We start from the raw sequence: 12,355 nt of genomic DNA, 5'->3' as shown, positions 1-12,355 counted from the left end.
TTTGTAATTTGAGCGCTGAACAGCTACAATTTGTGTCGAAAACAGTTTTATTGCGAATGTGCGGCAATTACGTCCACTGCGTGTGGGACAAGCTTCCGGAACATATAAAGGCGGATTTGGAGGTTCAAACCTATGGCCGCTGTTTCGAACATTACAATCGACCGTGGCAGCGAACGCACATTGACGGTCCAGCGCCGATGATAAAAGATTGCAGCGAATGTCAACGAAAATAGGTAGAGGCCTATTAAATCAGGCGATAAACGCACTTCCGATCGAATTCCATATCCCCGGCTATCAGTTTTGCGGTCCGGGCACGCGACTACAAAAGCGATTAGCCAGAGGCGATCGAGGTATCAACCCATTGGACGCGGCGTGCCGTGAACACGATATAGCGTACTCTCGAAGCAACGATCTCATCGAGAGACACGCGGCAGATAGGATACTCGCCAAGGAAGCGCAAACTCGCATCGTTGCGAGAGATTCGACTCTCGGTGAGAGAGCCGCCGCCACAACTGTCTGGGCAGCGATGAAAGCCAAGACGAAGTTCGGTATGGGCCTGAAGACGACAAAGACGAAGACGAAGAAAAACATGGCGAAGAAACGAATACTTCCGGTAGCGAAACGTGGGGGTGTATTACCGATTCTACCAATGTTGGGTGCGCTCGGATCTCTGGTCGGTGGAGCGGCTGGTGTAGCAAAGATGGTGAACGACGGAAAAGCTACACAACGTCAGTTGCAAGAGATGTTACGTCACAATCGCGCCATGGAAGGTCACGGATTGTATCTCGCTCCATACAAACACGGACGAGGAGTTTCAACGAGAAAAAGGGGGGAAAGAAAAACGTCAAAGAGACGCTAAAAATGCCACAGGGCGTAATTACCAACATACAATTGCTACAACTGGCAAAATGTATGCACATTCCGTATTTTAGAGGTGTTTTCATGCGTGATTCATTACCGATCGGTGGTATATATCGAAACGAGAGCGGCATCGTAAATTTGGATAACGCTAAAGGATCGGGTACTCATTGGGTAGCGTATGCAAAGAGGGAGGATCGCGCTATATATTTTGACAGTTTCGTCAACCTTCGACCGCCGAATGAATTGGTGCGATATTTAAATGTGACAAAGATACAATACAATTACACACCTGTTCAAACTTACAATCAAAGCATCTGGACAATTGTGCTTACAGTTTCTCCGAGCGGTTGATGCACGTGAATTTAAAGACTGACATTGCGCTATTTAACTCAGTATTCGTTTAACAGTTTAGTCAACATGTCTATGACATTCACACTGACCGGGGAGAGTAGTGTTCTCGCGGTAAACTACTTTCCCGCCGTAGATTTGAGCGACGATGAATACGAGCTAGGTCTAGCGGATTTTGAAACTTATCATACGATATCGAACGTGAATTCCTCGAATAATAAATTTTACTTTGGCAAAGATGACGCGGAAATTACGATTCCCGAGGGATCGTACGAGCTGCAAGCGATACATGAGTTTTTGAAACATGCAATTTCACGAAAACGTCCGCGACACGCTGTTCGTGACGATGATAAAAAGCACGCTGACACAACGCATATTCGGACGAATGACGACGGTGACTTTGAAGATGGAGAATATCCGATAGTGCTCCGCGCTAATTATAATACGATGAGGAGCGAGATTAAATGCGCCTACAGAATGAATTTTAGCAAGCCTAACAACATTGGATCGCTGTTAGGATTCTCGAACCGTATACTACAGCCGCGAAAATGGTACAAGTCGGACATGCCGATTAATATTATCAACGTGAACATTATCCGCGTAGAATGTAATGTGACCGCGGGCGCGTACAGCAACGGCAAACTCGTTCATACGATACATGAATTTTCACCGAGGGTACCACCAGGATATAAGATATCGGAAACACCGGCGCACATCATTTACCTGCCGATCATCGTGCGGAGCATTACGGATTTAACGTTACGCGTTGTCGACCAGGACAGACGATTGCTCGATTTTCGAGGAGAAGAGATCACCATTAGATTGCACGTACGACGACGACAGCGATAACGTACGTGTGTGGCGTATGAGATGCTCGTGTTGAACGGATCGAAAGACACGAGAGATAACACAATCTTTACGGAGCCAGCGACAACAACAACAACGTCGACATTCACTAATATCCAATCATCCGGTTGCACTAAGAAAAAGAAACTGAATGCATCAAACGTTGCGTTTTTACAATCTTTGGGATACGCGGTGCGAAACATCTGAACAATGACCGACATCCTCAACATTGGAGACGAGCCAATCTTCGACGATCGCATCGTCAAGATCGAGACTCACACGTACAACCCGTTCGCTAACACAACATTCGGACACAGTGATGAGATAAGAATACCCATACAACAACAGGATCTGTATACGTTGCCGTATGAAAGTTTCCTATACATCGAGGGAGAACTAAAGATAAATAAACCAGACGAAGGATCTGCTGTGATACTGGCAAATAATTGTGTCGCATTCATGTTCGATGAGATTCGATACGAACTCGATGGCGTGGAGATTGATCGCAACAGAAACGTGGGAATAACAAGTTTGCTCAAAAACTATATAACGATATCATCCGATAGAAGCGTGATTATGAGAAACGCCGGCTGGACTGATCCGACTACTGCAAATGGAAACTTCAATTTTTGCGTACCGCTCTACATGTTATTGGGATTTTGCGAGGATTACAGACGAGTGGTGATTAACGCTCGTCATGATTTAATCTTAATACGATCGCGCAACGACAACAATTGTCTGGTTGGAGATTCGACGCTGGAGCCTGTGATCAACATATTCAAGATACAATGGCGAATGCCACATGTGTTATTGAGCGAGATTAAGAAGCTGTCGATGCTGCGCGCTCTAGAAAGCGGACATTACCTCAGCATGGGTTTTCGCTCGTGGGATCTGTATGAGTATCCGCTATTGCAGCGTACAACCAAGCATTCATGGGCCATTAAGACAGCGACTCAGCTGGAGAAGCCACGATATGTTATCTTCGCTCTGCAGACAGGTCGGAAAAACATCATGTCTGAGGATATGAGTCGATTCGACGATTGCAAGATGACCAATGTGAAACTCTATCTGAACTCGGCATGTTATCCGTACGACGATATGAATCTGGATTTTGATAAAAACAGATGGTCAATTCTGTACGATACGTATGCGCGTTTCTGCAAGAACTATTATGGATACGAGTATCTCGAGCCGAGTCTCACCGTCTCAATGTTTCTACGTAACGGTCCGTTCGTGATCATCGATTGTTCTTGACAAAACGAATCGATCAAGAGCGCAACCGTGGATGTGAGATTGGAATTCGAGTGTAAGGAGAATGTGCCGATGAATACCACTGCGTACTGTCTCATCATACACGATCGCGTGATCCAGTACAACCCAACGTTTTGCGCAAAATCACCTAAACGCACCAACAATTTAGAGAGAGGGGGAAGCATAGCAGAATATAAATCAAAGTGTTATGAGATGGTTGTCATTCTTCTTTTTTTAACTGATACATCGAAGAGAGAGATCTCGTCATGTCCGTACCAACGTTTGTGGATCTACAGGGGTTTATCCTCAATAAACAATTCATTGTAAAGGAAGCGGCAATCCTGAGAAGAGGATTTATTTTGTCACATTATTTTTTCGCATGTCCTGTACCATGGGGTGTGCTCATAAAATCGGAGAGACACCAAGCCTCATGGTTGACTCGAAATCATCATGGATTGCAATGGGAAGATGGAAACGTTCCATACAGCATGGTTCAGCGTTTGATTACAACAGCTATCGTTGGTGGACCACATGAAGAAGAAAAAGAATCCATTCTCGTATATGTAAAAGGACTTGAAAAGCGAGAATGGTTTGCCGATATATTGGATGATGCGGGAAACGGTTTCATTATTGAAACCTTGGATGCTGATTACGACGATATCGAGTCTCTAAATAATCTAGATGTTAAAAACACTATGCGATGTGGAAAACATGTTAAGAATTGCGCATTACAAAATGTATTCAAAATATTTAACTGGTGGTCGCAACGCCAGAAAGAATTGCAAGATTTGGAAAAATAAAATATTTAAACATTAATGTGTTTTATCTCTTATTCCCCTTCCCCAATCCTTTCTCACGAATCGTTTCTAAGAATTCTTTTTATCCGAGCGTCGTTTCCCCTTCTCCTAAATTTCATAGCGCCAATAGTAATCTCCCACCACATTTACCCCACTACTTTTAAAAATAAGCGTCATGTACAACACTCGATTAATTTCTTTATACGATCAGTGTCGCGTTAACCGTTCATACTGGCGGTTTCACTTTTAAAATCTGGGAAATATGTACTACGCTGAAAGAAGCAGTGTCTCCGGCAGACGTGTAAATAATTACGTACCGAGTCGTGATGACACTCCATCGTTTGAGAATAAATGGGACGAGTAAATTTTGTTTAACTTTTTCTATTTTTCTATTTTTATGTCTTTATATTTTTACAAATTGTATTATTTTTCAAACTAATTTCATTTTTACAGCATTTCGTTGGAGCCTCGTGCAGTTCGTATACTAGGTAGACGATATGCATTGACAGCTACGGAATTTAAATTCCTTGAAATTGGTATCAAAGTGGATCCACCGAGTTATGTGGAAATCGCCATAGGAGATCATCGAGGAAAGGAACTGATATTATCTCTCGAAACGTGGAAGGGACTCTACGAGCAACGTCACAATATTCAAAATCTGCTTCGAAACGACTTTAAAGTTGCCTACAGTTTTATAAGCGTTGGACCGTTAACAGTGCGAGTTCGTACGATTAACGACGCCAAGTTAATAAATCTTGAATCTTCAAATGGATGCATGATGATGATCGAATCGACGTTACACCGTATGTTCGATCTCGATCCATGCATTGATGTAACTTTTGACCGATTGGTTAAAATTACCAATACAGTCGATATCAAGTTTACGCAATTTTCAAATATCGCGTCCAATGTAACGAATCCTAAAGAAGTATCAAATGTAATACGCGCTAGCGACGCCTTCAACAAGCATCAGCTCATCGATTGCGAGCTGGCAGCTTTAGTTTTTAGTTCATAATATGTAAGAAAAAAATATTTAAAAGAAGAATAAAGAGTTTTTAAGTCTAAATTATGATGTAATTTCTTTGCATGCATTTCCAATCCGCACTCTTTCCCACCCGTAAACAGTTCCCCAGCTCTCATACGTAGCTCGTTGCATGGTCCTTGCGGGGGATGACGTCATGCGGGGAAGGGGGAACGTCAGGCTAGGGACCAAGAGGCTAGGGACCAAGAGGCTAGGGACCGAGAGGCTAGGGACCGAGAGATTAGGGACCGAGAGGCTAGGGACCGAGAGATTAGGGACCGAGAGGCTAGGGACCGAGAGGCTAGGGACCATGAGAGAGGTAGCGCGAGAGAGATTGCGCGAGAGAGATGACGCGAGGCGCAGCGAGGAGAGAGAGAGAGAGAGATGACGCGAGGCGCAGCGAGGAGAGAGAGAGAGAGGGAGAGAGAGAGAGATGACGCGAGGCGCAGCGAGGAGAGAGAGGCGAACGCGAGAGATGATGCAGCGAAGGAGAGCGCGAGGTGTTCGCAAGAAAGAGAATTTTTTTTTTTAATGTTTTTTTTCCAATATTGATAATAATTCTTTTATAATAATATTCTTAATATAAATGGGAAGAAAGAGAGGAATTATTCTAAAGTAAAATATGTGTTTTTATGTTTAAAATAACTTTTTTTTATTCATAAAATAGGTATGTGTAATATTTATAATTTTGTGTGTGTGTGTGTGTGAATTTAAAATTTAAAATATAAAATATGAAAAGAAAAATATATATATTCAAAAATAAAAAAAAGTATATAAAATTTAAAATATGAAATTTAAGTGGCTGGATAATGGTGGGGCGGCCGAATCCGGATGATGTGGCGGTGACTGCGGTGGCGGCAACTGCGGTAGTGACCAGGCAGGACTCCTGCATAACAGAAAATTTTTATTATTAATTATTTAAAAAATTTTTTTTAATAAAAATAGCGGTACTTACTATACCCATAGTGTCTCCCTGACAGGTTCAGGAGGGTACGGTTCCTCACCGAACAATTTTCGGAGGCAGCACACATCGTCCCATTCATTGTAATCTTCCTCCATGTCACCCCACAGCTGGTCATTGTAATAGCGGTCGTATTCCCGCCCTATCCGCACCCATCTAATATGCACCTCACGCTCCGAATTATACCACAAGTCGTGATACCTGGGTCGATCATCGCGAAATATCATATCGACCCACCTGGGCCGATCATCATGACGCTCAATGTTTTCAAAATTCATTTTTCCACTTTAACTTCACTGTACTTAACTGCACAAACGTTGAAGACTTTATGACAAACGTCGCGGAGACAGACTCTCTCCATAAGTTTCAACCCCCATCCCTCTCAAAATTATCGCAATTCTTCCTTAAAAATATTAAGGAAGATGTTTCGCTCTCGTTTACGACCAATTTTCTGCGAGGGTACAAAGTTGAACGTCAACGCTTTTACATTTGCACCTATAAATAACGTTTAGACATGTTCGTTGCAGCGTCGGTCCTAAAATCTTCATTTCTTTCCATAATATCCTAATGGTTTTATGGACATTTAATGGACATTTTGTCCATAAAATGAAAAAAACATAGTTTTATGGATTCTAGAACGTTCCGTTGACAAGTTCGAGCAGCCGGACATCGGCGCTTCCATAATAAAATTATACTAACGAGGGTACAAAATTGTCAATCATCGGCGCTTGTTCTATACCTTTTTGGGAAAATGTCTAAGACCCTCATAAAAAAGTCGTAAAGATACCATCTACAAATATTGCACTCAGAAAACTCCCCCTCCTTTGTCGAAACATCCCCTCCACCCGCGTGACGTCAGCCACCGCACCATCGAGATACCTCCACCCCGCGTGACGTCATTCCCCTCGCCACGGAGAACCCCCGCGCCCCGCACCACCCTCAGAGGACATGGGTTAGAGCCGGCATAGTATATCTACTGATTATGGTACCAAATTTTGCACAGCGTGTTTCCTGCGAGTAAACGACTTGTTCACACGCGCTCGTAAACACGAGAGTAAAAGATACGTTTATCTTTTGGGGGAAACTTGCAGTGAGTGTAGAAGTTCAGTGTACCAAATAGTATCGTGCAATCTGTGCTCTATTTGCAAACAATAAACTGTTTAAAAATTAAAACACTTAAAGTGCTGTGAAAATGGCGCGTGATGTGAAGATGCTAACTCAGGACGAATACATTGCATCGCTGGAAAAAGATGTGTTGAAGAAAGCCGATTTCTTCGAAAAAGAAAATTTTGCAGTGCATCCAAATGAACGTAAAATGAGTTATAGTAAATGGGAGTTGAAGTGCGATGGATGTATCGATTTGCTGAAAGGACAATACCCACAACCATGGAGATTTTTTTGGAAATTTTATGAAATAAAAATAAATCCAAAATTATTGATCGGAGATTTGCAGTCACGGACAGTTCGAATCGCACGACTTGAAGAAATAAGAATTTATAAACAGATATTTATTACTACGATTTATCTGAGGGGATGGGGCTGAAGCTTATGGAGAGAGGGTCTGTCTCTGCGATGTTCATCACAAAGTTTAAAGCAGTCGCCGAGCTAAGTATCGCTAAGTGTCGTTGAGCTAAGTTATTAAGTGCAAAATGCCTTTTGGATCGGGAGACATTTTGGGCCCAAATTTTTTTTTAAATAAGAATGTCCTTAGGACTTCATGAAATAATAGACATAATATCTTGGAAGACCCATCTGCTAGAAAATTTATTGAGGACTCTGTTACTTATATTCACAATGCCGGTAAGTTTTTATTATTATATAATAAATTTGTTTATTAATATTATCTACTAAATTTGTCGATTTTCAGAAGATAACCGAGGAATCCGTCCAAATCGGTGGATACCTTAATCTTCGGCATATGGAACAAGTACGAAATTATCGGTGGTGCGATCGGCGGGAACTGGCCGAGCTATGGGACGACGCGGACGGGATCGTGGAATGGGCACAGGATTACTGGTGAGATGACGTCTTCTGCCTCAGAAAATTGTTCGGCGAGGAATCATATCCTCCCGAACCTGTCAGGGAGGAATTATGGGTCTAGTGAGTATCTCTTTATAATTTTAAAAATTATTAAAATAATAAAATAATTAATAAAAATTTTAAATTTTTTAAGTTGTTTTTATATCGCTAGTACAATAATCAAAGGGGTAGTTGTAAATTAATCGACCAAACTAGCCAAAATTTGTTTATTTAATAGAAGTTACGACGCTTCGACCATATGGTTGTGGTCCTTTTCAAGTATAAACTGAAATAATAATTAATTAAAAAAAAAACGGTTTGAATATAAAAAACAATAATATACATAAATGGATTTTAAAAACAAGGTTAAGAGTATTTTATTGACCAACACTGGCTAAGAATAATAATTCTTTTATTATAAAAAGACGACGTTTCGATCCTAAATTGGGTCTTCTTCAGGCTACAAAAATTGATTACAATACAGAGTCAGTTAATAAATACATTTAGATAACACTTTTGATTTATAGTTGTAATATTGTAATTAGTAATACCTATTCTCTAATGTAACGTGGTAAGCCCTATACGCACATGATGTTATGTTAGAATGTGAGTTAAAAATGTATAAACTTGACAAAATTATAGTCAGTATCAAACTGAGATATGGTGTTTATTTTTGACGTGTATAACTAACAGTAAGTCGGAGACATTGTTTTGAGAGAACTAAAAGTCAAATAATTAAAATAGAAATAAACACAATTACAATAATAAAGCTAAAGAACTCCATAAACCCATAGTAGGATATGTATCGAAAGTAATTATAAGTAATATTAAAATTGAATAATTAAAGGTAATTTGAATTAAAAATATAATTTAAAAAATGCGTTGGATGGGACTAAAATAATTTGAGAATAGTGTCATAAATTGAATTTAAATTTTCCGTGTCCCTTTGCGAATTTATAGAATTCTTTTGCTTTTTAATAAAAATCATTTCGCTTATTTCTCTCTTTTTCAAGTTAGCTTCATTATGTAGAATCGATACATTAGACCAATATAAATCATGATTAAGCGACGATCTATGCTTACTAATCACCGAATAATTACTTTCATGTTTTTTGATGTTAGAGTTATGTTCTTTTATGCGCGTTTCCAGATGACGTTTGGTTTGCCCAATATAACAGGAAGTGCAATTCTTACAAGAGATCCCATATAAATGGATTTGCTATAAAATTTTGAGTACATACGTTCTTATTGAAACACCACAAATTTGAGTTAAAACAAATCATTAACATCTTGTTGAATTTTAAAGAGAGAGAAACATTGTATCAATATGAAACTTTGTCAGTGACTGAAATATAAAAATAGGAAACCAAGCTAAACGACCTTTATTATTTTGTCATAGATTTTATTTAAGATATCTGTGTCCTTTTGTAGGTTGATTGTATTATTGAATTTTTTAATATACATTTCCGCGATTTCTCTCTTTTTCACATATTTCTCATTATGTAATATATTAGGTTTTGTCCAAATCTCTCAAATTCATGTCCGAATTCCAACTTATGTTTACTTATAACGGAATGATTGGTTTCATGCAATTTTATATTGTTAAAATGATAAACATATAATATCAAGGCTCTGACTATTCAAAATTAATAGATATACGGGCTAATAAGAGCCGAGCGCGGATAGAAGCGCGACAAAAAAAGAAACGAACTTAGAGTTACAAAGTTAATTTATTCAAACGTTTCGGTCCCTGATTCGGGCCATCCTCAGTAAGCTGTACAAACATAAAATAAAATAAAAGGTAAAAAATACAAAATTGAAAAAATGGCAAAAATTATTTAACAAAAAACGGTGAGGCGATGGTAAACAGAAATTTAGTATAATTATAATAAAAAGGAGGACCAACATGAGATAAAGAATAATTAAAATTAAAGATAGAAACAATACGTACATAAAAGAAAGAATGATTCATAAGAATCGTGCGGCAAAAAACGGCGAAGAGCCCCGCAGCCAATGTATAATCGCAACAGCGTCACCTCTCATCGTTACCAAACGGAAAGAGAACGTTTGTGAATGCATATTATTGCAAACCTGTGTTGATTAAAGAAAAGTTGATCGAGCTAACAAAGAAACACGAAAGAAAGAGGCAACTTACCGATGCTAGAAAACACAGAGGCCTACGGGAACGTAACATATAATCGCACTTGTTAAACGATACATCGCGACTGGTCTTTAAATGGAAAGATGAGATCGAGACAATAATATAAACACAGAAATGAGGTCAACCGAAAACAGATGATAAATGAGCGCACGCTTGGCTTTAGATATTATACATATTTTCTATCATCGGGAAATATATATGGTCTAAACACTCCGTGTCATTTTGTAAATTGATGCTATTCTTTGTAATTTAATGTGAATCATTTCGGACACGAGTCTTTTCCTTAGAATCGGCACCTATCTATTAATTTTGAATAGTCAGAGCCTTGATATTATATGTTTATTATTTGTCCTACGCAGGCTGAGAAAATGCGTCATTTTACTTTTTTCGGATATGTCAAATTTTATTTTGGTACAGAAACAGTTATTTACATGAGAAAATGGACAAATTTACAAAAAACGATTACCAAAATTCCGCATCACTTTTCTTAAGAACTGTATTAGACATAATATTACTCCACCACATCTAAATTTTTGTTCACGCATTGCGAATAATTTATATCATACTAGGTCGATCTCTAAATTCAAAAACCTACGTAATCGGTTTATCACGGGGTCGATGAAAATTGAAATTTGCGACGCTTATAGTATCATCCGTTCCTCGCTCTCCGAGGTCATCGAACTCGCACGTCATATTGTAAACACGCTACCGAACTTTATGTGTGACAATTTCTTCAATTTCCAAAACAAGTAGTTGCGATCTTATTATGTGAGAGAGCGAGAGAGGTTAGATAACAAATTCAATTGGCTTGTAAGAAAACAGACATTGGAAAAAATCAAACAAATCCGCCCGATACATTATTATTACTCGGAGACCACATATTCACAGGTTTCCTCGTCACGCATGAATCTCAGCTTAAATTTTAATGCTCCTCCTGCAACTTCGATTGTCTCTTCCTTTTCCTTGAGTCACCTCCCTCCCTCCACTCCTTCCCCCTGTCTTTTGAAACACATCTTGATCCTCTTTCCTTTTCCAATTCTGCCTCACCTATTTCTGACATAAAAAATAAGTGGTTCGTGAATCTAACATCTTCTGTCATCCCTCACGAGGTACAGTGCCTCCTTCAATTAGGTGAGAATTTTTGTCTGCCTGTCTCCAACAAAGATAAAAAAACCGTAGTCCAATTCATAAAAAGTGTCGAACACAACATAGACAAACTTAACACGGAATACCGCTTAGCTGTCAGAAATAGATCATTCCAAATCATTAACAATTTTTCCTCTCTGCATATTCACACATCCTTACAAGACAAATTCCTAATTAAAGCCTCCTTGTTGACAAAGAATTTCATGCGTGATAATCCGAGTATTATTCTTACTCGCGCGGATAAAGGTAATGTCACCGTCGCTTTAAATAAAGATATGTATCTTAAAAAAATGACAGATTTACTCAGTGACACGGATACATACACGGTGGTAAAGAAAGATCCGACTAGAACTCTAATTAACAATCTCCGTCAGCTACTCATGTTGTGGAAGCGCAGAGATTATATCTCAGAAAAATCTTACAAGCTAATGAATTGCTCGGATAGTACATTACCGCGTGCTTACGGATTGCCAAAAATTCACAAGCCGGATTGTTCTCTTAAGCTAATCGTCTCTTCAAAAAACAGTCCATTATATTTCTTGGCTAAATTTTTGCACGATATTGTATATGCCTCGCTGCCTGCAGCCGACAGCCACGTTGCTGACAGTTTTGAAGCAGCCCAAAATTTCACGGTGGTAAATGATGGTGCAGAGTCCCCGTACACAGCGTCCAACTCGTCTTTGATTTGCGTAGGCGTATTGCCTTTCAAAAACAAATATTTAATGACAGCTCGATACTCGATTTTTTCCATTTTCACAAAAACACTCACATCGACTCACTCAAATGATTGTCAAACAACAACTGCGCGTCCAAAATGGCTGAAATTTTGGTGAGTACCTTTCAAAGCATGCGCAACACATTCCCCAACTTTTGTTTACGAGTGCTGCCATCTTCATGTTGAGGTCGGAAACTTTTCAGAGTACTCTGCGTTGATACCACTGCTT

The 12,355-nt window shown here is 39.4% G+C and overlaps 1 protein-coding gene across 1 annotated transcript; it reads left to right on the top strand.

The window, feature by feature from the left end:
* The first annotated feature begins 4,365 nt into the window (after positions 1-4,365).
* On the top strand, positions 4,366-5,118 carry LOC145943454 (uncharacterized). Its single transcript, XM_083050959.1, has 2 exons — positions 4,366-4,463; positions 4,557-5,118. Exons 1-2 carry the CDS (start codon positions 4,366-4,368, stop codon positions 5,116-5,118), a joined length of 660 nt encoding a protein of 219 aa, XP_082907085.1.
* Positions 5,119-12,355: the final 7,237 nt, after the last annotated feature.

The sequence above is a fragment of the Prenolepis imparis genome, unplaced genomic scaffold (genome assembly GCF_030444845.1).
Source record: "Prenolepis imparis isolate NDT839.2.m4 unplaced genomic scaffold, iyPreImpa1.0 SCAF_12, whole genome shotgun sequence".
Classification (NCBI taxonomy): domain Eukaryota; kingdom Metazoa; phylum Arthropoda; class Insecta; order Hymenoptera; family Formicidae; genus Prenolepis; species Prenolepis imparis.
The sequence above is the reverse complement of the archived record's forward strand: the minus strand, read 5'-3'. Positions and strand labels throughout refer to the sequence as shown.